This window comes from Pseudorca crassidens, chromosome 13 (assembly GCF_039906515.1).
Source record: "Pseudorca crassidens isolate mPseCra1 chromosome 13, mPseCra1.hap1, whole genome shotgun sequence".
NCBI lineage: Eukaryota > Metazoa > Chordata > Mammalia > Artiodactyla > Delphinidae > Pseudorca > Pseudorca crassidens.
In genome coordinates this window covers 74,528,459-74,552,333 of record NC_090308.1, presented here as the reverse complement: position 1 = coordinate 74,552,333, position 23,875 = coordinate 74,528,459, and the positions used below count along the sequence as shown (strand labels likewise).

Sequence of the window (23,875 nt, the reverse complement as noted above, 5' to 3'; positions counted from 1 at the left end):
ATGAAATAAAAACCCTGCAGGTCCTATTTCCACTATATATTTCCCAAGTGACCTTAAGGAAGGTACCATTCAAACAAAGAGTCAGTGTGTTTTACATTTTTATTAATAAGAGTTCTGAGTGCAAATAAATTTAACTTGACATTTAGAAAAAGAAAGTTATTCACTAAGGTTTGTTCATAAAGAAAAACTTGTTCTGTATAATCTCCAATTTTAATGCTTAACACTATAATGCTAAGTCTATAACTTAATTTTAGGTTTAATTTAATAATTCTGCCTTATTGCATCTGGTTAAAAAGACTAGAAAACATCAGGTAGAAAAAAGCAAGAGACTAACTAAAATGACCTGAATATAAAACTTTACTAAAGGACTTTTTACAAAAGCCTTTAGAACAAAAAAAACCCCTAAAAATTAGAATACTTTTGGCTGAAAAGTTAGCAGCTATGAACAAAATTAACATTACATAATAATATTTTATCAAGAACTGCACTACAATAATATTGTGGTTTACATATATTAGAATGATTTACAATATACTAAATGCTTATTTATATCAGTCATAGAAAACTCTTTATTAAAAAATTTTTAATATACTTTAGCACTTTTGAGAGATTCAGTTCCCAGACAGGAACACAATTTAGAAGATGCTAGGTGGTAACATCTTTTAATTAGAGACCTAACCAGGTCAGTGTTGTCAAAGAATTATGAAATTATATTCAATAATAAGCATTTATAAGAACTCAAGATAAAACAGTAACTCTAGTCCCCTCATCAGTATGTATGCTTGGCATGAGAAATAGTACTATGAGCAAATATGTAAATTCTTGAAAACAACAGTTCACTTTAGAATTAGTGCCAATCAACATTATTTATTCTTCCCCTGACGCACTATTTCCACCACTCTTCATCTGAACTGTGTTTTCTCCTTGCTTGGTGGTGTATTACTGCTTCTTAAAGACCAATCATGCCCAGCATAACCCAAGGTCATCAGCTCCTTTGCAGCTGAAGTGAGCTACAAACAGCAAAAGACCAAACACTTTTCAACAGAAAATCAACCACCCTACTCCGCAAGGCAGGAGCCCCATCTCTTAAACAATTTTTACCAAGGTTGCTTTAAAATTAGCCCTGTAAGTCCAATAGTATCACACTATCGTTGTCTCTTTGGTTTGACAGTAAGTTCAAATCTTAAAAGTACGTATTAAAATTTCCTAGTTATGTTACTCTGGAAACATAATTGAGTTGAAAATCTTGCTATTTTGGGATGAAATTTCTTCTATTCCGTGTATTTGGTATGAACTCTCACATCTAGTCACTGAGATATAAAAAGCGTAGGAGATCAAGAAGACGAATTACTGATTACACTGCACCCAAGCCTCTGGGAGCCATGACAGGGAACTGTCCACCCAAACAAACATCTTCTGAATCCAACCTAATGTATTAGCACAGTTGTAGGTAAGTGATTTAACGAGACTCTGTAATTGGGAAATGAGTAGCATTTAACTGTGGTTGCTTCCAGAGGAATGGGAAGTCCCCATGTTGTCACTGTTCCACTTAAGAGTACCCTCAGCCTTGCCACACTTCCCAACAGAGCCTCTCACTCTTCATTTCCATTCGACAATCAGCAGGAAGACTGTATTTAGCTCAGAGAGGATAGGGCCAAAAATAAAATAAATAAATAAATAGGGATAAAATAGAAAATGAATACGTACGCCAATGGAGTAAAACTCCCCACTGAGCTGATTCAGAGGTAAAACCTATTTGTAAAAAGAAAGTAAGATGCATCTCTATTTTCGGTTTCAGTCAAAAGAGCATGCTTCATTCTTGGCAAACTAGCTATGTGGTGTGATATGATCTACTTTTTATTTCCGCTGTATTTATACTTTAAAAACTATTGCTTAATAAGGACGTCTTAATATTTATTAAAAACTCTGTTTATAATAAATACTGTATTAAAACATTTTAATATTTACAATTGGAAAAAATATATACTCTAGTCAGTCATCTCAGTGCTACTTCTTCAATTTCATCTTCTACAGAATCACCTTTTACTGCTGGTTTATTGTTTGCATGTTTTAATTGGTGTCTATTTGGATTAAAACTTCTTCCTTCGCTGAAGAAAAAGTCATTGTCATCATCATATTCCCTACCCCTGCTGCTTTTATCCCCAGGGAGAAAATTTAGAGGGTCAAAGTCTCCATTGGTGGCAGCCAGAGAATGTGGGTCACTGCTTTTAGAGGAAATGCTGCTGCCACCACTGGCCCCAAATAGCTGTTCCATCAGATTAGCTTTTTTCTCTTTTCTTGTAATTAAATCGCCACTGTCTTTACTAAATTTCTCTATATTGTTTCTTTGGAAATCCAAAAGGCTACTCTTGTGGCTAACTGGACTTGACTTGCCTAACGTTTTCGCAAATGAAGGCACATAGCTACCAAATGCAAGCCCATCTGGCGAGGCTGGTTTTCTGATACTGCCCGGATTCTGACCATCGCCTTTTGTACTGAAAAGCCTGATGTCTTGCAAATGATGCCCATTAAATGATCTCTCCGAGGATTCAAAGAATGCGTGTGTTTTGGGGTTTCTCTCTGGGGAGCGCAGTTTTGATTCCAAATCACGAAGCAATGGCAGAGAAGGATATTTTAGATTCCGAGAACCTTGGAGTTCTCTGCTGATTTCATTCAGTTTAGCAAGTAGCATTTCTCTCTTTAGCCTTTCTTCTTCCTCTTCTTCCAATTTGTCAGTATTTTGAATTTGGTACGTTTCCATTCGGTATCTTCCAGTTTCCAACACTGGCTTTTCTTCTCTCTCCAACAAAGATGGCTTTTCCTTTTGCTTTTTAGCAAGTTCTTCTCTTTCCCGCTCTGTATAAAATCAAATTTTAAAAATGGGATTTTACAGTAGTCAGTATTTTCAAATAAGAAAACTCAACTCTCATCTTTTACAAAACAATAATAGCTTTATCTAATTTGTGTATGATCAGTACATTGAGGGTGGACACCATAAATTTCATTTTTATACTTGATATTTAGGGTTTCAAAAAATAATATATACTTAACATATATTTAAGATTCACAATTATAGAAAAAATTTTGTTCTTCAAGTTAGGGGTGAGAAAGAAAGTTCTCTGCCTATTTTTTATACCTAATAGTGTGCTGTACACTGAATGGAGGATGGTGGGATGGGTGGAGCAAAAACTTTTAAATTTAAAAATAAATTGAACCTTTGGATGTCATACCCAGAGAGGGACACAACATCACTTATGTAGTGTTCTGACAGAAGATGCAATAACCTGAATTTAATTAACAGAAAACTTCAGATAAACCCCAAACAAGAAACATTTTATTAAAAAAAGGGGTCGGTGTTCATGAAAAATGTTAATCTCACAAAATATTTTTAAAAGGCTGAGAAGCTGTTTTAGATGAAAGCAGATTGAAAAGATATGAGACCTGAATGCAATTCATGATCACATCCTAAAGGGAAGAAAATGCAGAGATGGCGAGGAAGATGGCAGACGAGTAAGACACGGAAATCACCTTCCTCCCCACAAATACATCAGAAATACATCTACACGTGGAACAACTCCTACAGAACACCTACTGAACGCTGGCAGAAGACCCCAGACCTCCCAAAAGACTCGACTGGTGATTGGTGTCTGAAGCAGGAGGGAGGGCAGTCGCAAAGGACCGAGCCCTGGACCTGTGGAATCTGATGCCATCTCCAGCCATGTGGATGAAAGGCTCTTGGTGCTGCAGCCAGGAATCAGTGCTGTGCCTCTGAGGTGGGAGAGCCAACTTCAGGACACTGGTCCACAAGAGACCTCCCAGCTCCACATAATATCAAACGGCGAAAATCTCCCAGAGATCTCCATCTCAACACCAACACACAGCTTCACTCAACGACCAGCAAGCTACAGTGCTGGACACCCTATGCTAAACAACTAGCAGAAGAGGAACACAACCCCACCCATTAGCAGAGAGGCTGCCTAAAATCATAATAAGTCCCCAGACACCCCAAAACACATCACCAGACGTGGACCTGCCCACCAGAGAGACAAGATCCAGCCTCATCCACCAGAACACAGGCACTAGTCCCCTCCACCAGGAAGCCTACACAACACACTAAACCAACCTTAGCCACTGGGGACAGACACCAAAAACAACGGGAACTACGAACCTGCAGCCTGCAAAAAGGAGACCCCAAACACAGTAAGATAAGTAAAATGAGAAGACAGAAAATCACACTGCAGCTGAAGGAGCAAGATAAAAACCCACCAGACCTAACAAATGAAGAGGAAATAGGCAGTCTACCTGAAAAAGAATTCAGAATTATAGTAAAGATGATCCAAAATCTTGGAAATAGAATAGAGAAAATGCAAGAAACATTTAACAAGGACCTAGAAGAACTAAAGATGAAACAAACAACGATGAACAACACAATAAATTAAATGAAAAATACTCAAGATGGGATCAATAGCAGAATAACTGAGGCAGAAGAACGGATAAGTGACCTGGAAGATAAAATAGTGGAAATAACTACTGCAGAGCAGAATAAAGAAAAAAGAATGAAAACAACTGAGGACAGTCTCAGAGACCTCTGGGACAACATCAAACGCACCAACGTTTGAATTATAGGGGATCCAGAAGAAGAAGAGAAAAAGAAAGGGACTGAGAAAATATTTGAAGAGATTACAGTTGAAAACTTCCCTAATATGGGAAAGGAAATAGTTAATCAAGTCCAGGAAGCACAGAGAGTCCCATACAAGATAAATCCAAGGAGAAATACGCCAAGACACATATTAATCAAACTGTCAAAAATTAAATACAAAGAAAGCACATTAAAAGCAGCAAGGGAAAAACAACAAATAACACACAAGGGAATCCCCATAAGGTTAACAGCTGATCTTTCAGCAGAAACTCTGCAAACCAGAAGGGACTGGCAGGACATATTTAAAGTGATGAAGGAGAAACCTGCAACCAAGATTACTCTACCCAGCAAGGATCTCATTCCGATTTGATGGAGAAATTAAAACCTTTACAGACAAGCAAAAGCTGAGAGAGTTCAGCACCACCAAACCAGCTTTAAAATAACTGCTAAAGGAACTTCTCTAGACAAGAAACACAAGAGAAGGAAAAGACCTACAATAACAAACCCAAAACAATTAGGAAAATGGGAATAGGAACATACATATCAATAATTACCTTAAATGTAAATGGCCTAAATGCTCCCACCAAAAGACAGACTGGCTGAGTGGATACAAAAACAAGACCCATATATATGCTGTCTACAAGAGACCCACTTCAGACCTAGATACACATACAGACTGAAAGTGAGGGGATGGAAAAAGATATGCCATGCAAATGGAAACCAAAAGAAAGCTGGAGTAGCAGTTCTAATATCAGACAAAATAGACTTTAAAATAAAGACTATTAGAAGAGACAAAGAAGGACACTACATAATGATCAAGGGATCGATCCAAGAAGAAGATATAACAATTCTAAATATTTATGCACCCAACATAGGAGCACCTCAATACATAAGGCAAATACTAACAGCCATAAAAGGGGAAATCGACAGTAACACATTCATAGTAGGGGACTTTAACACCCCACTTTCACCAAAGAACAGATCATCCAAAATGAAAATAAATAAGGAAACACAAGCTTTAAATGATACATTAAACAAGATGGGCTTAATTGATATTTATAGGACACTCCATCCAAAAACAACAGAATACACATTTTTCTCAAGTGCCCATGGAACATTCTCCAGGATAGATCATATCTTGGGTCACAAATCAAGCCTTGGAATATTTAAGAAAATTGAAATTGTATCAAGTATCTTTGCCGACCACAACACTATGAGACTAGATATCAATTACAGGAAAAGATCTGTAAAAAATACAAACACACGGAGGCTAAACAATATACTACTTAATAACCAAGTGATCACTGAAGAAATCAAAGAGGAAATCAAAAAATACCTAAAAACAAATGACAATGGAGACACGACGACCCAAAACCTATGGGATGCAGCAAAAGCAGTTCTAAAAGGGAAGTTTATAGCAATACAAGCCCAACTTAAGAAACAGGAAACATCTCGAATAAACAACCTAACCTTGCACCTAAAGCAATTAGAGAAAGAAGAACAAAAAACCCCCAAAGTTAGCAGAAGGAAAGAAATCATAAAAATCAGATTAGAAATAAATGAAAAAGAAATGAAGGAAACAATAGCAAAGATCAATAAAACTAAAAGCTGGTTCTTTGACAAGATAAACAAAATTGCTAAACCATTAGCCAGACTCATCAAGAAAATAGGGAGAAGACTCAAATCAATAGAATTAGAAATGAAAAAGGAGAAGTAACAACTGACACTGCAGAAATACAAAAGATCATGAGAGATTACTACAAGCAACTCTATGCCAATAAAATGGACAACCTGGAAGAAATGGACAAATTCTTAGAAATGCACAACCTGCCAAGACTGAATCAGGAAGAAATAGAAAATATGAACAGACCAATCACAAGCAATGAAATTGAAACTGTGATTAAAAATCTTCCAACAAACGAAAGTCCAGGACCAGATGGCTTCACAGGCGATTTCTATCAAACATTTAGAGAAGAGCTAACACCTATCCTTCTCAAACTCTTCCAAAATATAGCAGAGGGAGGAACACTCCCAAATTCCTTCTACGAGGCCACCATCACCTTGATACCAAAACCAGACAAGGATGTCACAAAGAAAGAAAACTGTAGGCCAATATCACTGATGAACATAGATGCAAAAATCCTCAACAAAATACTAGCAAACAGAATCCAACAGCACATTAAAAGGATCATACACCATGATCAAGTGGGGTTTATTCCAGAAATGCAAGGATTCTTCAATATACGCAAATCAATGTGATACACTACATTAACAAATTGAAGGAGAAAAACCATATGATCATCTCAATAGATGCAGAGAAAGCTTTCGACAAAATTCAACACCCATTTATGATAAAAACCCTGCAGAAAGTAGGCATAGAGGGAACTTTCCTCAACATAATAAAGGCCATATATAACAAACCCACAGCAAACATCATCCTCAATGGTGAAAAACTGAAAGCATTTCCACTAAGATCAGGAACAAGACAAGGTTGCCCACTCTCACCACTCTTATTCAACATAGTTTTGGAAGTTTTAGCCACAGCAATCAGAGAAGAAAAGGAAATAAAAGGAATCCAAATCGGAAAAGAAGAAGTAAAGCTGTCACTGTTAGCAGATGACATGATCCTATACATAGAGAATCCTAAAGATGCTACAAGAAAACTACTAGAGCTAATCAATGAATTTGGTAAAGTAGCAGGATACAAAATTAATGCACAGAAATCTCTGGCATTCCTATACACTAATGATGAAAAATCTGAAAGTGAAATCAAGAAAACACTCCCATTTACCACTGCAACAAAAAGAATAAAATATCTAGGGATAAACCTACCTAAGGAGACAAAAGACCTGTATGCAGAAAATTATAAGACTGATGAAAGAAATTAAAGATGATACAAATAGATGGAGAGATATACCATGTTCTTGGATTGGAAGAATCAACATTGTGAAAATGACTCTACTACCCAAAGCAATCTACAGATTCAATGCAATCCCTATCAAACTACCACTGGCATTTTTCACAGAACTAGAACAAAAAATTTCACAATTTGTATGGAAACACAAAAGACCCCGAATAGCCAAAGCAATCTTGAGAACGAAAAACAGAGCTGGAGCAATCAGGCTCCCTGACTTCAGACTATACTACAAAGCTACAGTAATCAAGACAGTATGGAACTGGCACAGAAACAGAAATATAGATCAATGGAACAGGATAGAAAGCCCAGAGATAAAACCACACACATATGGTCACCTTATCTTTGATAAAGGAGGCAAGAATATACAGTGGAGAAAAGACAGCCTCTTTGATAAGTGGTGCTGGGAAAACGGGACAGCTACATGTAAAAGTATGAAATTAGAACACTCCCTAACACCATACACAAAAATCAACACAAAATGGATTAAAGACCTAAATGTAAGGCCATACACTACCAAACTCTTAGAGGAAAACATAGGCAGAACACTCTATGACATAAATCTCAGCAAGATCCTTTTTGACCCACCTCCTAGAGAAATGGAAATAAAAACAAAAATAAACAAATGGGACCTAATGAAACTTAAAAGCTTTTGCACAGCAAAGGAAATCATAAACAAGACCAAAAGACAACCCTCAGAATGGGAGGAAGTATTTGCAAATGAAGCAACTGACAAAGGATTAATCTCCAAAATTTACAAGCAGCTCATGCAGCTCAATATCAAAAAAACAAACAACCCAATCCAAAAATGGGCAGAAGACGTAAGTAGACATTTCTCCAAAGAAGATATACAGACTGCCAACAAACACATGAAAGAATGCTCAACATCATTAATCATTAGAGAAATTCAAATCAAAACTACAATGAGATATCATCTCACACCAGTCAGAATGGCCATCATCAAAAAATCTAGAAACAATAAATGCTGGAGAGGGTGTGGAGAAAAGGGAACACTCTTGCACTGCTGGTGGGAATGTGAATTGGTACAGCCACTATGGACAACATTATGGAGGTTCCTTAAAAAGCTACAAATAGAACTACCATATGACCCAGCAATCCCACTACTGGGCATATACCCTGAGAAAACCAAAATTCAAAAAGAGTCATGTACCAAAATGTTCATTGCAGCTCTATTTACAATAGCCCGGAGATGGAAACAACCTAAGAGCCCATCATCGGATGAATGGATAAAGAAGATGTGGCACATACATACAATGGAATATTACTCAGCCATAAAAAGAAACGAAATTGAGCTATTTGTAATGAGGTGGATAGACCTAGAGTCTGTCATACAGAGTGAAGTAAGTTAGAAAGAGAAAGACAAATACCGTATGCTAACACATATATATGGAATTTAAGAGGAAAAAAAATGTCATGAAGAACCTAGGGGTAAGACAGGAATAAAGACACAGACCTACTGGAGAACGGACTTGAGGATATGGGGAGGGGGAAAGGTGAGCTGTGACAAAGCGAGAGAGAGGCATGGACATATATACACTACCAAACGTAAGGTAGATAGCTAGTGGGAAGCAGCCGCATAGCACAGGGAGATCAGCTCAGTGCTTTGTGACCGCCTGGAGGGGTGGGATAGGGAGGGAGACGCAAGAGGGAAGAGATATGGGAACATATGTATATGTATAACTGATTCACTTTGTTATAAAGCAGAAACTAAGACACCATTGTAAAGCAATTATACCCCAATAAAAATGTTAAAAAAAAAAAGGGAAGAAAATGCTATAAAGGACAATACTGTGTCAACTGACAAAACAGTACTGTGGACTGCAGATTGAAGAAATGTGTTGTATCAAAGTTAAATTTCCTGAAGTTAAACTATACTGGAATGATAGAAGAGAATGTCCTTATTTTGGAGAAATACATATGATAGTATTTTAGGATATGGCCATGAAGTATACAACTTACTCTTACGTGGTTCTCTGGCTATTATTGCCACTTTACTATAATTTTGAAAGGATTTCTAAAAGAAAAAACTAGAAATATTAAACATGTAAGAACACTATGCATTTGGTAACTTTATAAATGGCACATATTCTCACTGATAATCAGATCATTCCACACAGACTCCAGGAAAAAAAAAATCAGTCAAAAATGACTAAGAAGAGACAGTCTTCTGCTACTTTATTCCTTTTCCTGGTTCCTAGACAGAACTGACCATAATACCTATTTTCTACTCTATAGTTTAATATGTTGCAAGCGTGTCTTCCTTTGTGGTTTAGCCAACATTGATATAAATGTGGCTTCTATTTCAACTGTTAGATTGTTTTAAACACACACACAAAAATATACATACTCTAAGCAATAATTAGGTCATGATTTTTTGTTAACTTTAAGGGAAAAACAGTATTTCTCTGTAAGCAGCTAATACATAATTAATAAAATACATGCAAAGGATTAGAGTCTGGGATCCTTCTCACTTATACCTTTAAGACATTTTATCCAAATGGAAATGAATTTATTCCTGAACTTCATTTCCAGTATCTGAAACTATGTGAATTGGTTCACTAAACTTCCACATTAATGGTTGAATATGTTAAAGATTTATTTTATATATTAAAACTGAAGAAAAATTATAGGAATATATTCAAGGCCTCACAATTCATTGATTTTAATGTTTGGGCTGGTCTACAGACTAGACAGGCTCAAGGGCAAGCCAATAAACAGGGTTGTCTTTCAGTTATCTCTTCATCAGGCTTTAGTTATACATAAAGAATTTTTTTCCCCTTTCAAATGAATTCTACTTTATCTGAATTTTCTGAAGGTAACTTGTTTCTATCCCCTAATCCCAAATAGCAACTGACTTACAGTCTTCATTCTTTTTCTTTCCTTAGTAACTTCATTCAAAGGTTTGTGACTGCTTGATAGACTCCCCCCACCACTGTATCAACCTTTTCTTGTTCTGTATAACCAATTCACTGTTCAGCTGGAAGATATTAGGGAATATTAACCCTTTCTTTTCCAAGGCATGCTGACTTATCACTTGCTTAAACTCTTTCTTACCATCCTCCAGCTTCTCAGCCTCCTGTTTCACAGCATGGAGTCCTTGATCTTTAACAAATTTGTCTTCTCTTTCCACAACTGGGTTTAGAATCCCTGCTTCTTCATGATCACCTCTCTCTTGAGATTCCAGATCCTATTATACATTTTTTTTAAAATGCAAGTTCACATGCAGGAAAAGGGGGAAAAAGCAATTTAAATATCATAGATTTATCTCCCATTAAGCACAATCCCAACTGTTAGAAATTAAAGCAAATTTTCCATTTCTAAAGCAGCAAGTTACAAGTTACCACCTTTGAAGATTTTCAAAAGCACATAAGATTCTTACTTTAGTTAAAATTTTTAAAGAGGCATTTGGAAAACATATCAGAACCAATATAATGGAAGCAAAGCCAATGCCCTACATAAAATTCTTAAGAGACAAGTATCAGAAGTATCCTTACTGGGCTTCCTTGGTGGCACAGTGGTTAAGAATCCACCAGCCAATGCAGGGGACACAGGTTCGAGCCCTGGTCTGGGAGGATCTCACATGCCGCAAAGCAACTAGGCCTGTGCGCCACAGCTACTGAGCCTGCACTCTAGAGCCCACGAGCCACAACTACTGAAGCCCACGCACCTAGAGCCCATGCTCCGCAACAAGAGAAGACACCGCAATGAGAAGCCTGCGACCGCAACAAAGAGTAGCCCCCATTCGCTGCAGGTAGAGAAAGCCTGCACGCAGCAACGAAGACCCAACACAGCCAAAAATAAATAAAATAAATGTTTATTAAAAAATAAAGAGGTATCCTTACTTTGCATATTTCACAACAAAATCTGATGAATTCAGTTAACCAATAAAGGCTATTCATCAACTATTAAAGGCCAAGTGTTATGGTGCTGAGCTGTAACACCGACAGTGACAATGGCATAGAATCTTTCAAGTTTATACTATGCCCAAGGTCTCCAGTTAATAAATCTTATAATATTTAAATCAAATAAAAATGTAAACTTAAAATTTATTGTTTCTTATGGTCCCTTTCACGTGTGTGTGTAATTTTTCTTAATAAAAGTAAAATTTATTACTAGTGGATTTGTAGAGAATTGTCTCCTAGTATCCATTTTCCCCTTCTTCCTTTTTGTTACAGAATCCCTTAAGTTTTAGCAGAGCAAGGGCTGCCTAACTGGAGACCACATTTGCTAGCCTCCCCTGCAGCTAGACAGGACCAATGGAATGTGAGTGGACGTATGTATGCAACTTCTGATCACATTTATAAAAACAAAAGCTGCTTGCCCTCCACTTCCTCATTCCTCCTTCTCCCAGGTATGATAAGACAATTGCAACCACACAGATGTGGTTACACGCTTCATGATCAAAAAACAATGAGATAGAGAATGGCTACCATGGAACAAAGGTGTCTACCTATCCTGGGGACTACCCACTGACCTTCAGTTTATTACAAGAGAAAGAATCTTATCTCTTGCTTGAGCCACTGTATTCTGGGTCTCTTTTCCAATAGCAACAGCCTATACTTTTACTAACAGAGCTCCCATTTGCTGGGACCCCTCAAAGTGACAGGATTAGTCTTAAGGGCTTTATAAACTTCGTGATTAGTTATTACCACAACCCTGAAGGGTAACCCACCCTTGTTTTATAGATTAGGAAACTGAGGCTCCAACAAGTCACACAAGTCACTAAAATGTTAGAACTGTAATTTAATTAAAACGCAGTGCCAACTCCAGGGCTATATCCTCTTTCACTATATCAGGTTGCTGCTTCTGCTGAATCTTATAAAGGGCAAATTTTTTAACCCTTCTAAAATTAAGAATTACTTTGCTATTCCACAATTTGCCTTTTCAAAAAAAAAAAAAATTAACATGATCTAGTCTCAAGGATTTGTAAATATAGGAAGAAACACACTTAGCAGATACAGCTAACTTATCTAAATTGTAAAACAAAAACAAAATAAAGGAAAAAAACAAAACAAAACTAGAGTACACACAGGAATCAATTCAGTCCACACACAGGTGATCTCAGGATCCCTGGGATACTTACAAGTAGTATCAAAAATACAGCATTATATGAAATATGCAGGATCCCTCGTATATTGTTTTCTTTAGAGTTTCAACTGTAAACACTAAAGATAAAACCCTATTAGAGAAAAGGACCTTCCAGTACTCAGTATGAGTCCTTTTAAATGAAGATGCAACACAGACCTCCTGAATTCCACTCTAATTTGAATGATATAAAGTCAGATTCCACTGCAATTACTTTGCTCGACATTCAGCTAAACTATAAAATTCTCTTACATAGGAAGCCAAAAAAATTAAATGTAGTCAAATTCTAACAAATCATTTGAAAGCTACTATAACTTGCTATTAAACATAAAAGCCAGAAGGATTTTTAGAGACTATCTGGTAAGAGACATAAAAGGTAAGAAACTTAGATAATTTTTTCTTCTTCCTCCAACCTAGAGAGTACAATTGACATTTCTGAAGCATCTGAAAGATGCAGTGTTAACTAAGAGTCAATCCAAAGGAGTTTAATAAAATGCACAGATGTTATCTCTCTCCCTGTAAAAGGCTAGTTGCGTATTTATACAGCTATGGCACTAGCTTCATTGCTGAAATTTTCAAATGTTTGATATTGTGCATTTAGGAATAACTTCAAACCTAGAGTTTCGTACCTAATCATATTGCTAAACTCACCAAAGAAAGACGTTCAGGTTCTTTCCATTTGTTTTCATAACACATAACTGTTTGTGGTGTTATAGGATATTCCTCCAGCTCGAAGTCTTCACTGGTTTGTACTTCTTTTGTACACTGGTTTGTAAAATCACTCTGGCATGCAGCTACCATGAAAATTATAAAAGAATTTTTCTAATCGTATTGAACAGTGCTAAGATATATGGAATTCAATTGGTATATGTTCACCCTCTAAATGAGAAAATGCATGTTTCTCAGCTCCATGACTACTCACTATTACTGTTTTTATTTCTAGGATTTACTGGCAATTTTGTCATTTGAGGACAACTCTGAGGGATAAATCTATTAAACTTTTACAAAGTTTATGTTTTTAACTTTTTGCAAACCAGAGAAGAAGGAAATTATACTTTTGTTTTTTGAAAAAGTAAGAATATGCATAAAAATAGCAAAGTATTTATGAGTGAAATGAAATGACAGCTGGGATTTGCTTTAAAGTACTCCAGAAAAAAAGTAGAAAAAATAGGTGAAATAAAATTAGTAAAATGTATAACTGTTAAAGGTGGTGATACCTAAATAAAGGTTTATCATACTATAATCTCCTGTTTAGGGTATGCTTATAGTTTTTCATAAAAGTTTAGAAAAATAAGTTATAATTAGAAAAAACATTTCAATTATGTAAAACATAACTGTAATGACCTCAAGGGAAAAAACTGAGAAAGTGAAAGGATTTCTGAAAAGTACCTATAAGGAAATCTATTTCAATAAAGTTCTTTCCCTTCATCTTCCTTCTACTTCAAAATTAATTTATTTTATTATTAATAACTACAATATTTTTCAACAATAATAACTACTATACCATTTTTTTTTGATGTAATTTCTTTTTCTTTCTTTGGAGAAGACTTTGGCAGACGATTAGAATATATGTTTTTTAAGTCCAGTTCTCTCTCCTTTTCCTGAAAACAAACCCAACACAATTAAGAATGTAGAGTCTCAGTTTAAAATAAAAAAAAAATCCTCATCTTTTCAACTGGTATTTTCCTCACCAAATTGGAATATACCTAAGTTCAGCTTCCCTTTGTAACTACCAATTATAGAAAGGAATGTCTTTAGGACATTTAGGTTACGGTAGAGCAATGATTCTCCATTGAAAGTCCAATATGTACTAGCAGTCATGAAAATCAGAATAAGGCCAAATTCATTTTCTACCCACTCCTACATGATATAGTAATGTCTTCAACTGACTTCCAGGCTTAGCCACACAAAGAATTTAATTAGCATCTCTCAAATGTGGGTTCCAAATTAATGGCGAGTTAAAAATTAGACCATTTTTTAAAACACAAGTGTTCTTCACCATTTTGCGGCTATGGCTTTCTCTGAGAATTTGATTAACAAAATGAAAATTCTATGCAAGATAATGCATAAACACTTAATGTTGCACAAAATTTCAACCCATCAATGACCTCTGGATAGAATTAAGAAACACCTACTTTAACAGAATTAATTAATTCTAATGCTTCTTCTAAACACTGCGAAAAGGAAGGGCATTATTTGGAACAACTTTAAAAATAATCAATCATGGGGTTATCTGAGGAAGAACACTGAACTATTCAACCATGCAACACAGAAAAACTCTAGTTCCCATAACTTTCTTGCAGGATTTTATAACTTTTTTCAGTTATATCATTCCTATTAGTGTATCTAATGTCTCATTTTAACAAATATTTTCTTTATAAGTGCCAAAGAAAATATTAGAATTTTGTAAATGATATTGTACCAAAGTTCCAAATATAAATGATAACAACGTTTTAAAATAGAGTCTTCATCTAATATATAACATAGGGAGAAATGATGCCATTTAAAATAAAATGCTTACCTTTAATTTGTGATGTAGTTGTTGTAGCTCATTTTGAAGAATTTTATTTTCATCATGAGCCTCATATGCCCTTTTCCTTTCAGCAAGCAACTGTCGCTGGAAACTGTTAGTACTTAGCTCAAGGTTTCTTGATAGTTCCTATGATATGTGTATAAATACATTAAAAAATAGTACTTAAAAAATAATTCAACAGTAAAATACTGCACTTAGTGTCAGAATGACATTTTCAGTGGTACTAAACAAGACATACAAATCAGGTTGGCCTTAGTGTTCATAAACATACAATAAAACGGAATATAGATTTACCAACAATTTAGTAAGATACTTCACCTATTATTCCTCTCTTTGTTTTCCACAATGATTTGTAGATAAATTGTTAAGCAGTTGCATCCAGAGCACATGGATAGTCATTTAAGTTGGGAGCAAGAGACAGCCAAAGGATGTGACGAGAAGCACTGGCATTTGGGAATCATTGTTTGGGCAAACAGAACCTGAGGCAGCCGTGCAAAATTACACAGCACTATTCAAGGTGCAGCGACCATCATCCCAGTTTTTACTTATTTCAGCTCTAAAGACACACAGGATCAAAGTGAAAGGATGGAAGATGATATTTTAAGCAAATAGAAACCAGAAGAAGGTGGGCATAGTCATACTTAGATAAAATAGACTTCAAGGCAAAAAGGGTAACAAAAGAAAAAGAAGGTCATTATCTAATGATAAAGTGGTCAACACATAAAGAAGACAACAATCGTAACACATACACTCCTGGGACTTCCCTGGTGGTCCAGTGGGTAAGACTCTGCGCTCCCAATGCAGGGGGCCCTGGTTTGATCCCCGCATGCATGCCACAACTAAAAGTCTGCATGTCGCAACTAAGAAGTCCACATGTCACAACCAAGAGTTTGCATGCCACAACTAAGAAGTCCTTATGCCACAAGTAAAAGATTGCACATGCTGCAACTAAGACCCAGCGCAGCAAAAATAATAAATAAATAAATAAATATTTTTTAAAAAACACATACACTCCCAACACCCAAGCACTGAAACATATTAAGCAAATACTGATAGTTCGTAAGGGAGAAATTGACAATAATACAATAATAGTAGGGAACTTCAATACCACACTATTAGCAATGGAAAGACTGTCCAGATAGAAAATCAGCAAGGAAATGTTGGAACCACACTTTAAAACAAATGGACTAACAGACATATACAGAACACTACATCCAACAGCAGCAGAATACACATTCTTCGCAAGTGCACATGGAACAGTCTCCAAGATTGATCATACTGACCACAAAACAAATCTTAGCAAATTTAAGAAGAATAAAATCATACCAACTATCTTTTCTGACCACAATGGTATGAAAATAGAAATCAACAACAAGAAGAAAGTGAAAAGATTTATAAATATGTGGAAATTAAACAACACACTTCTAAACAACCATTAGGTCAAAACAGAAATCAAAAGGGAAATTTAAAAATTATCTCAAAACAAATGAAAATGGAAATACAACATACCAAATCTTGTGGGATGCAGTAAAAGCTGGAAGTTTAGAGCATTAATCCATATATTAAGAAATTAGAAAGATCTCAAATAAACAACCTAACTTTACACTTCAAGAACTCGAACAAGTTAAGCCCAAAGTTAGCAGAAGGAAGGAAATAATAAAGATCAGAGTGGAAATAAATGAAATAGAGACCAGGAAAGCAATAGAAAGGATCAACGAAACTAAGAGCTGGTTCTTTGAAAAGATAAAATTGACAAACCTTTACTTGGACTAAGGAAAAAAGAGAGAATTAGAAGTGAAAGAGGAGACATTACAGCTGAACTACAGAAATGCACTGAATCATAAGCAACTAGTATGAAAGATTATATGCCAAAAAGCTATGTAACCTAGAAGAAATGGATACATTTTTAGAAACACACAACCTACCAAGACTGAATCAGAAAGAAACAGAAAATCTGAACAGACTAATGAGTAATGAGATTGAATCAGTAATCAAAAAACTCCCAACATGGAAAAGAAAAGATCAAGATGGTGGAGGTAAGGGGACGTGGTGCTCACCTCCCCCCATGAACACATCAAAAATACACCTACAGGTGGAACAATTCTCACTGAAAACTAACTGGAAACTGGAAAAAGGACTGAACAAGGCTATAAGGAAGAGGTAACCACACAGGAATGGAAGAAAAGCGATCAGGTAGGGACCTGTGCTCCTGAGAGGGAACTCAGAGGAAATAAGAAATTGCAAAGGTGGATACCCACCCTGGGTATCCAGGAGTGAGTAGGTCAAGCCACAGACTGGGTGTCCTGGTCCTGGGGTCCTATGTGGAGGAGACAAGCCTCCTGGACTGCTTGGACAGATAGAAAGGCTGGAGAAGCCTGGACTCTATTCATGAGGTGTGAGCACTGGCCTGCCTCTGAAGCAGGGTGAAGAGAGGTCTGCTCTAGCAGCTGCCGGATTTCCCACAACCGTGCCACTCTGGGCCCCACTGTACCACACCTCAACACCTCCCTACCCCATAAACGCAGAGAAACTATTCAGGCTCCGGAGGCTGGGAACAGTAACCAGCTGTGAGGGGAAAAGGGGTCTTGCCTCTGAGGAGAGGTCTGGGTGGTTGCTGGGTTTCCCACAGCCACCTCACCGTGCACCAGTGAATGCTTTGGCTCTACTCAGTCTGTGCCACAGTGCGGCACTGGATGTGGGACAGCCACGACCAGGAAAAAGACTCTACCATGGGTTGCATCTGAAGGAGCCACAGACACCTACACAAGCAGTGCATTGAACCTTTGTATGTGAAAGGCCCCACTTGCTTCAGCACTCCCTACTCTGGGGCAAAGGTCTTGGTGCTGGGAGAGAGAAAAACACACACGAAAAGGGAACAGAGGCAGCTTGAGCCTGACACAAAGGGCTTCTGCTTCAGCAACTTGGGATCAGACCCCGCCCCTGACAGAGAGGTGACAGCCACTGAACAGAGAGAAAGTCCCGTCTCACACCAGGAGCCAGCTCTAGCCCCTCCATCCCCAGTCACACCCCACTACCAAGGTAAGAGCTGCCAGCACAACATCAGGAAAGATGTGACTGGCATCCACATCAAATCCAGCCCTCCCACCAAAGGCACTGGGCATGTGCAGTCTGCACAGGGACACTCCCAAATAAGAACACCCCTTCAAGTCCACAAAAGGTCACTGCTTCACCTTAGTTCATAGAAGCAGAGAAAAGTAAAATTAGGGCTTCCCTGGTGGCACAGTGGTTGAGAGTCCGCCTGCCGATGCAGGGGACACAGGTTTGTGCCCCAGTCCGGGAAGATCCCACATGCCGAGGAGCGGATGGGCCCGTGAGCCATGGCCGCTGAGCCTGCGCGTCCGGAGCCTGTGCTCCGCAACGGGAGAGGCCACAACAGTGAGAGGCCCACATACCGCAAAAAAAAAAAAAAAAAGAAAGAAAAGTAAAATTAAAAGGCAGAGGAACTATTCTCAATTCAAAGAGCAAGAAAAACACCCTGAAAAAATAATGAAATGGAAATAAACAACAGATAAGTAATTCAAAACAATTGGTAATAAAAAGCTTAACTGAATTAGGTAAAACAATTGATCTAAACACTGAACATTTTAACAAGGAATTAGAAACATTAAAAAAACCCCACCAATCAGAAATGAAGAACTCAACAGCTGAAAAAAAACACACTGAAAGGAATGAATAGCAGGTTAAGTAATACGGATAATTGCATAATTGACCTGGAAGATATAATCATGGAAATCACCAAATCAGAACAGCAGAGAGAAAAACACATTTTATAAAGTGAAAGCAATCTAAGAGATCTCTCCAATAACATTAGGTGTTCCAACATTTGCATTATAGGGGTTCCAGAAGGAGAGAGAGAGAAGGGGATCAAAAATGGATTTGAAGAAATTATGGCTGAATACTTCCCAAACCTGAAGGAGGAAACAGATATCCAGATACAGGAAGCAGAGAGGGTTCCAAACAAGATGAACCCAAACAGACCCACACCAAGACATACAATTAAAATGGCAAAAGTTAAAGAGAATTCTAAAGGCATCAAGAGAAAAACAAAGTGTCATATATAAAGGAATTCCCATCAGGCTATCAGCTGATTTCTCTGCAGAAACTTTGCAGGCCAAAAGGGATAGGCATGATATATTCAAAATCCTGAAAGGGAAAAACCTGCAACCTATGATACTCTGCCCAGCAAGATTATCATTTAGAATAGGAGAGATAAAGAACTTCTGAGACAAGCAAAAACTAAAAGAATCCAGCATACTAAACCTACCCTAAAAGAAATGTTGAAGGGTCTTCTCTAAATGGAAAAGAGGTAAGAATCTGTAGGAAAGGGAAAATCCCAGTAGGAAAGTCAAATACACAGTAAGGATTGAAGATCACTTAAATAAGCCAGTATGCAGATTAAGACAAAAAGACTATAAAAGCAACTATAACTAAAATTAAATAGTTAAGGGATAATCAAGAAGATGTAGAATATGATATCAAATACACAAAATGTGGGTTACGAAGGTAAAACATGTAGATCTTTTAGAATGTGTTTGAATTTAAATGATTACCAGTTTAAAACAAGTAGATATAATTGTGAGTCAACATATATGAACCCCATGGTAACCACAACTGGAAAACAAGTAATAAAGTGGCAATAAGTATGTACCTATTAATAATTACTTTAAATGTCAATGGACTAAATGCTCTGATCAAAAGACATAACGTGGCTGACTGGATTTAAAAAAAAAAACAAGACTCTTGAATATGCTGCCTACAAGAGACTCACTTCAGGGGTGAAGACACACAGAGTGTGAGAGGATGGAAAAAGATGTTTCATGCAAACAAAAATGACAAAGTGTGGGTAGCAATACTTATATCAGACAAAATCATATCAGACTTTAAAATAAAGACTACAATGAAAGACAAAGAAGGCCTTATACAATGATAAAGGGATCAATACAAGAGGGTATTACACTTGTTAACATAAACACACCCAATACAAGAGCACCTAAACATATAATGCAAATACAGACATAAAGAGAGAAGTTGACAACAATACAACAATAGTATGAGATGTTAACACTCCACTGACATCAATGGACAGATCATCAAGACAGAAAATCAGTAAGGCACAGAGACCTTAAATGACACAACAGACCAGTTAGACTTAATTGATATCTACATGAGACTACATGCAAAAAAAGAATGCACATTCATATCAAGCACACATGGAACGTTCTCCAGTAGAGATCACATACAAAGTCACAAAACAAGCCTCAACAAATTTAAGAGGACAGAAATTATTTCAAGCATCTTTTCCAACCATAGCAATATAAAACTAGAAAATCAACTACAGAAAGAAAAGTGGATAAAGAACAAACGTGGAGATTAAACAACATATTACTAAAAAAAAATGGTCACTGACGAAATCAAAGAGGAAATAAGAAAATACCTCAAGACAAATGAAAATGAAAACACAACTTTCCAAAATCTATGAGATGCAGCAAAAGCAATTCTAAGATGGAAGTTCATAACAATACAGGACTTCCTCAAGAGCAAGAAAAATCTCAAACAACCTAACCTACCACCTTAAAGAATTAGAAAAAGAGCAAAGCCCAAAGTCAGCAGGAGAAGGAAATAATAAAAATCAGAGGAAATAAAGATTTAAAAAATGTAGAAAAAGATCAATGAAACCAGGAGCTGCTTTTTTATAAAGATAAACAAAATTGATAAATGTTTAGCCAGGCTCACCAAGAAGAAAAGGGAGAGGACCCAAATGAACAAAATAAGAAATGAAAGATGATAAATAACAACCAATACGACAGAGATACAAAAAATCCTAAGAGAACACTGAACAGTTATATGCAAACAAACTGGACAATCTAGAGGAAATGGACAAACTTCTAGAAACAAAAAGCCTGCCAAGACTGAGTCAAGCAGTTTTTTTGTAATAAAAAAAAAAAAACCCAGCAAACAAAAGTCCAGGACCAGATGGCTTTACAGGGAAATTCTACCAAGCATTTAAAGAACTTATACCTATCCTTCTCAAACCATTCCAAAAAACTGAAGAGGAGATAACACTGCCATATTTATTCCACAAGGACACCATTACCCTGATGCCAAAACCAAAAGAAGACACTACAATAAAAGAAAGTTACAGACCAATATCTTTGATGAATATAGATGCAAAAATCCTCAGGCAAAGTACACGCAAACTGAATCCAGCAATATGTAAAAAGGACTATACAACATGATCAAGCTGGATTTATTCCAGGGTCACAAGGATGGTTCAATATTTGAAATCAATGTGAACACCACATTAACAAAAGGAAAGATAAAAATCATATAATCATCTCAAAAGATACACACAAAAAGCATTAGATAAAATTCAACATGCATTCATGATAAAAACTCTCAACATAATAATGGCTATTTATGACAAACCCAGAGCCAGCATACTCAATAGTGAAAAGCTGAAAGCCTTTCCACTAAATTTAGGAACAAGACAAGGATGCCCACTCATGCCACTTCTATTTAACACAGTATTGGAAGTTCTAGCCACAGCAATCAGACAAGAAAAATAAATAAAAGGCATCCAGATTGGAAGAGAAGAAGTAAAACTGCCACTATTTGCAGATGACATGATACATTACATAGAAAACCCTGCAGTCTCCAACCCAGAACTATTAGAATTAATGAATTCAGCAAAGTTGTAGGATACAAGATACGTATACAAAAATACATTGCGTTTCTATACACTAATATTAAACTATCAAAAAGAGAAAGTAAAAAAAATCCTGCTTAAAATTGCATCAAAAATAATAAAATACCTAGTAATGAACTTAACCAAAAAGGTGAAAGACCTACACTCTGAAAACTATAAAACACGAATTGAAGATAAAAAAAGAAATGGAAAGATATCCCATACTCTTGGACTGGAATAATTAATATTGTTAAATGACCATACTACCCAAAGCAATCTACAGATTTAATACAATCCATGACATTTTTCACAGAACTAGAACAAGTAATCCTAAAATTCATATGGAAACACAAAAGACCCCAAATTGTCAAAGTAATCTTGAGAAAAAAGAACAAAGCTGGAGGTATTACCCTACGAGATTTCAGATTATATTACAAAGATACAGTAATCAAAACAGCATGGTACTGGCACAGAAACAGACACATAAATCAATGGAACAGAATAGAGAGCCCAGAACTAAACCCATGCACCTTTGGTCAATTAATCTATGACAAAGGAAGCAAGAATATACAATGGAGAAAAGACGGTCTCTTCAATAAGCTGTGCTGGGAAAACTGGAAAGCTACATGTCAAATAATGAGATTAAAACATTTCCTTACAACATATACAAAAATAAACTCAAATGGATTAAAGATCTAAATGTAAGAACTGAAACCACAAAACTCCTAGAAGAGAACATAGGTGGAAGCCTCTTTGACATAAATCCTAGCAATATTTTTTTGGATCTGTCTCCTATGGTAAAAGAAATAAAAGCAAGAGTAAACAAATGAGCTGTAATTAAACTTAAAAGTTTAAAACTTAGAACCCATTCCATAGGTTGTCTTTTCATTTCAACAGAAATGAAACAACCAAAACCAAACAATCTGATCAAAAAATTGGCAGAATACCTGAGAAGACATACAGATGGCCAAGAGGCACATAAAGAGATGCTCAACATCACTAATTACTGGAGAAATGCAAATCAAAACCAAAATAAGATATTGCCTCACACTTCTCAGAATAGCTATCATCAAAAAGAATACAAATAATAAATGTTGGCAAGGATGTGGAGAAAAGAGAACCCTTGGTGGGAATGTAACTTGGTGCAGCCACTATGGAAACCAGTATGGAGTTTCCTCAAAAATCTAAAAACAGAACTACCACATGATCCAGCAATTCCACTCCTGGGTATATGTCCATAAACAAAAACACTAATTTAAAAAGATACATGCACCCAATGTTCATAGCAACACTTTTTACAATAGTCAAGACATGGAAACAACCCAAGTGCCCATCAACAGATGAATGGATAAAGAAGAAGTGGTATGTATATATGTATGTACGTATGTGTGTGTGTATACATGCACACACATAATGGAATATTCCTGTCATAAAAAAGAATGAAATTCTTCCAACTGCAGCCACGTGAATGGACCTAGAGGATATTATGCTCAGTGAAAGAAGTCAGAGAGAGAAAGACAAATACTGTATGATACCACTTATATGTGGAATCTAAAAAACAATACAAATGAATGTATATGCAAAACAGAAACAAACTCACAGATCTAGAAAGCAAATTAGTGGTTACCAAAGGGGAAATGGAAGGGGAGGGGGCAAATTAGGGGTACAGGATTAAGAGATATAACCTACCATGGGTAAAATAGACAACCAACAAGGACATATTATATAGCATAGAAAATTATAGCCATTATCTTATAACAACTTTTAATGGAATGTAAACTGTAAAAATACTGAATTACTATGCTGTACACCTGAAACTAATATAATATTGTAAATCAACCATACTTTAGTTTTAAAAATTTTAATTAAAACAAACCAGGGCTTCCCTGGTGGCGCAGTGGTTGAGAGTCCGCCTGCCGATGCAGGGGACACGGGTTCGTGCCCCGGTCTGGGAGGATCCCACATGCCGTGGAACGG

At 36.5% G+C, this 23,875-nt stretch overlaps 1 protein-coding gene across 4 annotated transcripts in view; it reads right to left on the bottom strand.

Annotated features, from left to right (window-relative positions):
• Nucleotides 1–81: 81 nt before the first annotated feature.
• Nucleotides 82–23,875, bottom strand: part of LCA5 (lebercilin LCA5) — a 76,291-nt gene continuing 52,497 nt past the window's right edge. For 3 of the 4 annotated variants that reach the window (XM_067702724.1, XM_067702725.1, XM_067702726.1), the window contains exons 4-8: nucleotides 15,181–15,318; nucleotides 14,164–14,260; nucleotides 13,311–13,453; nucleotides 10,629–10,761; nucleotides 82–2,856 (exon numbers count right to left, since the gene is read on the bottom strand). In XM_067702724.1, coding sequence (XP_067558825.1) covers nucleotides 1,997–2,856; nucleotides 10,629–10,761; nucleotides 13,311–13,453; nucleotides 14,164–14,260; nucleotides 15,181–15,318 — 1,371 coding nt within the window. In that variant the 3' untranslated portion in view covers nucleotides 82–1,996. The remainder of the gene's footprint in view (nucleotides 2,857–10,628; nucleotides 10,762–13,310; nucleotides 13,454–14,163; nucleotides 14,261–15,180; nucleotides 15,319–23,875) is intronic. The other variant, XM_067702727.1, reaches the window with a different exon arrangement.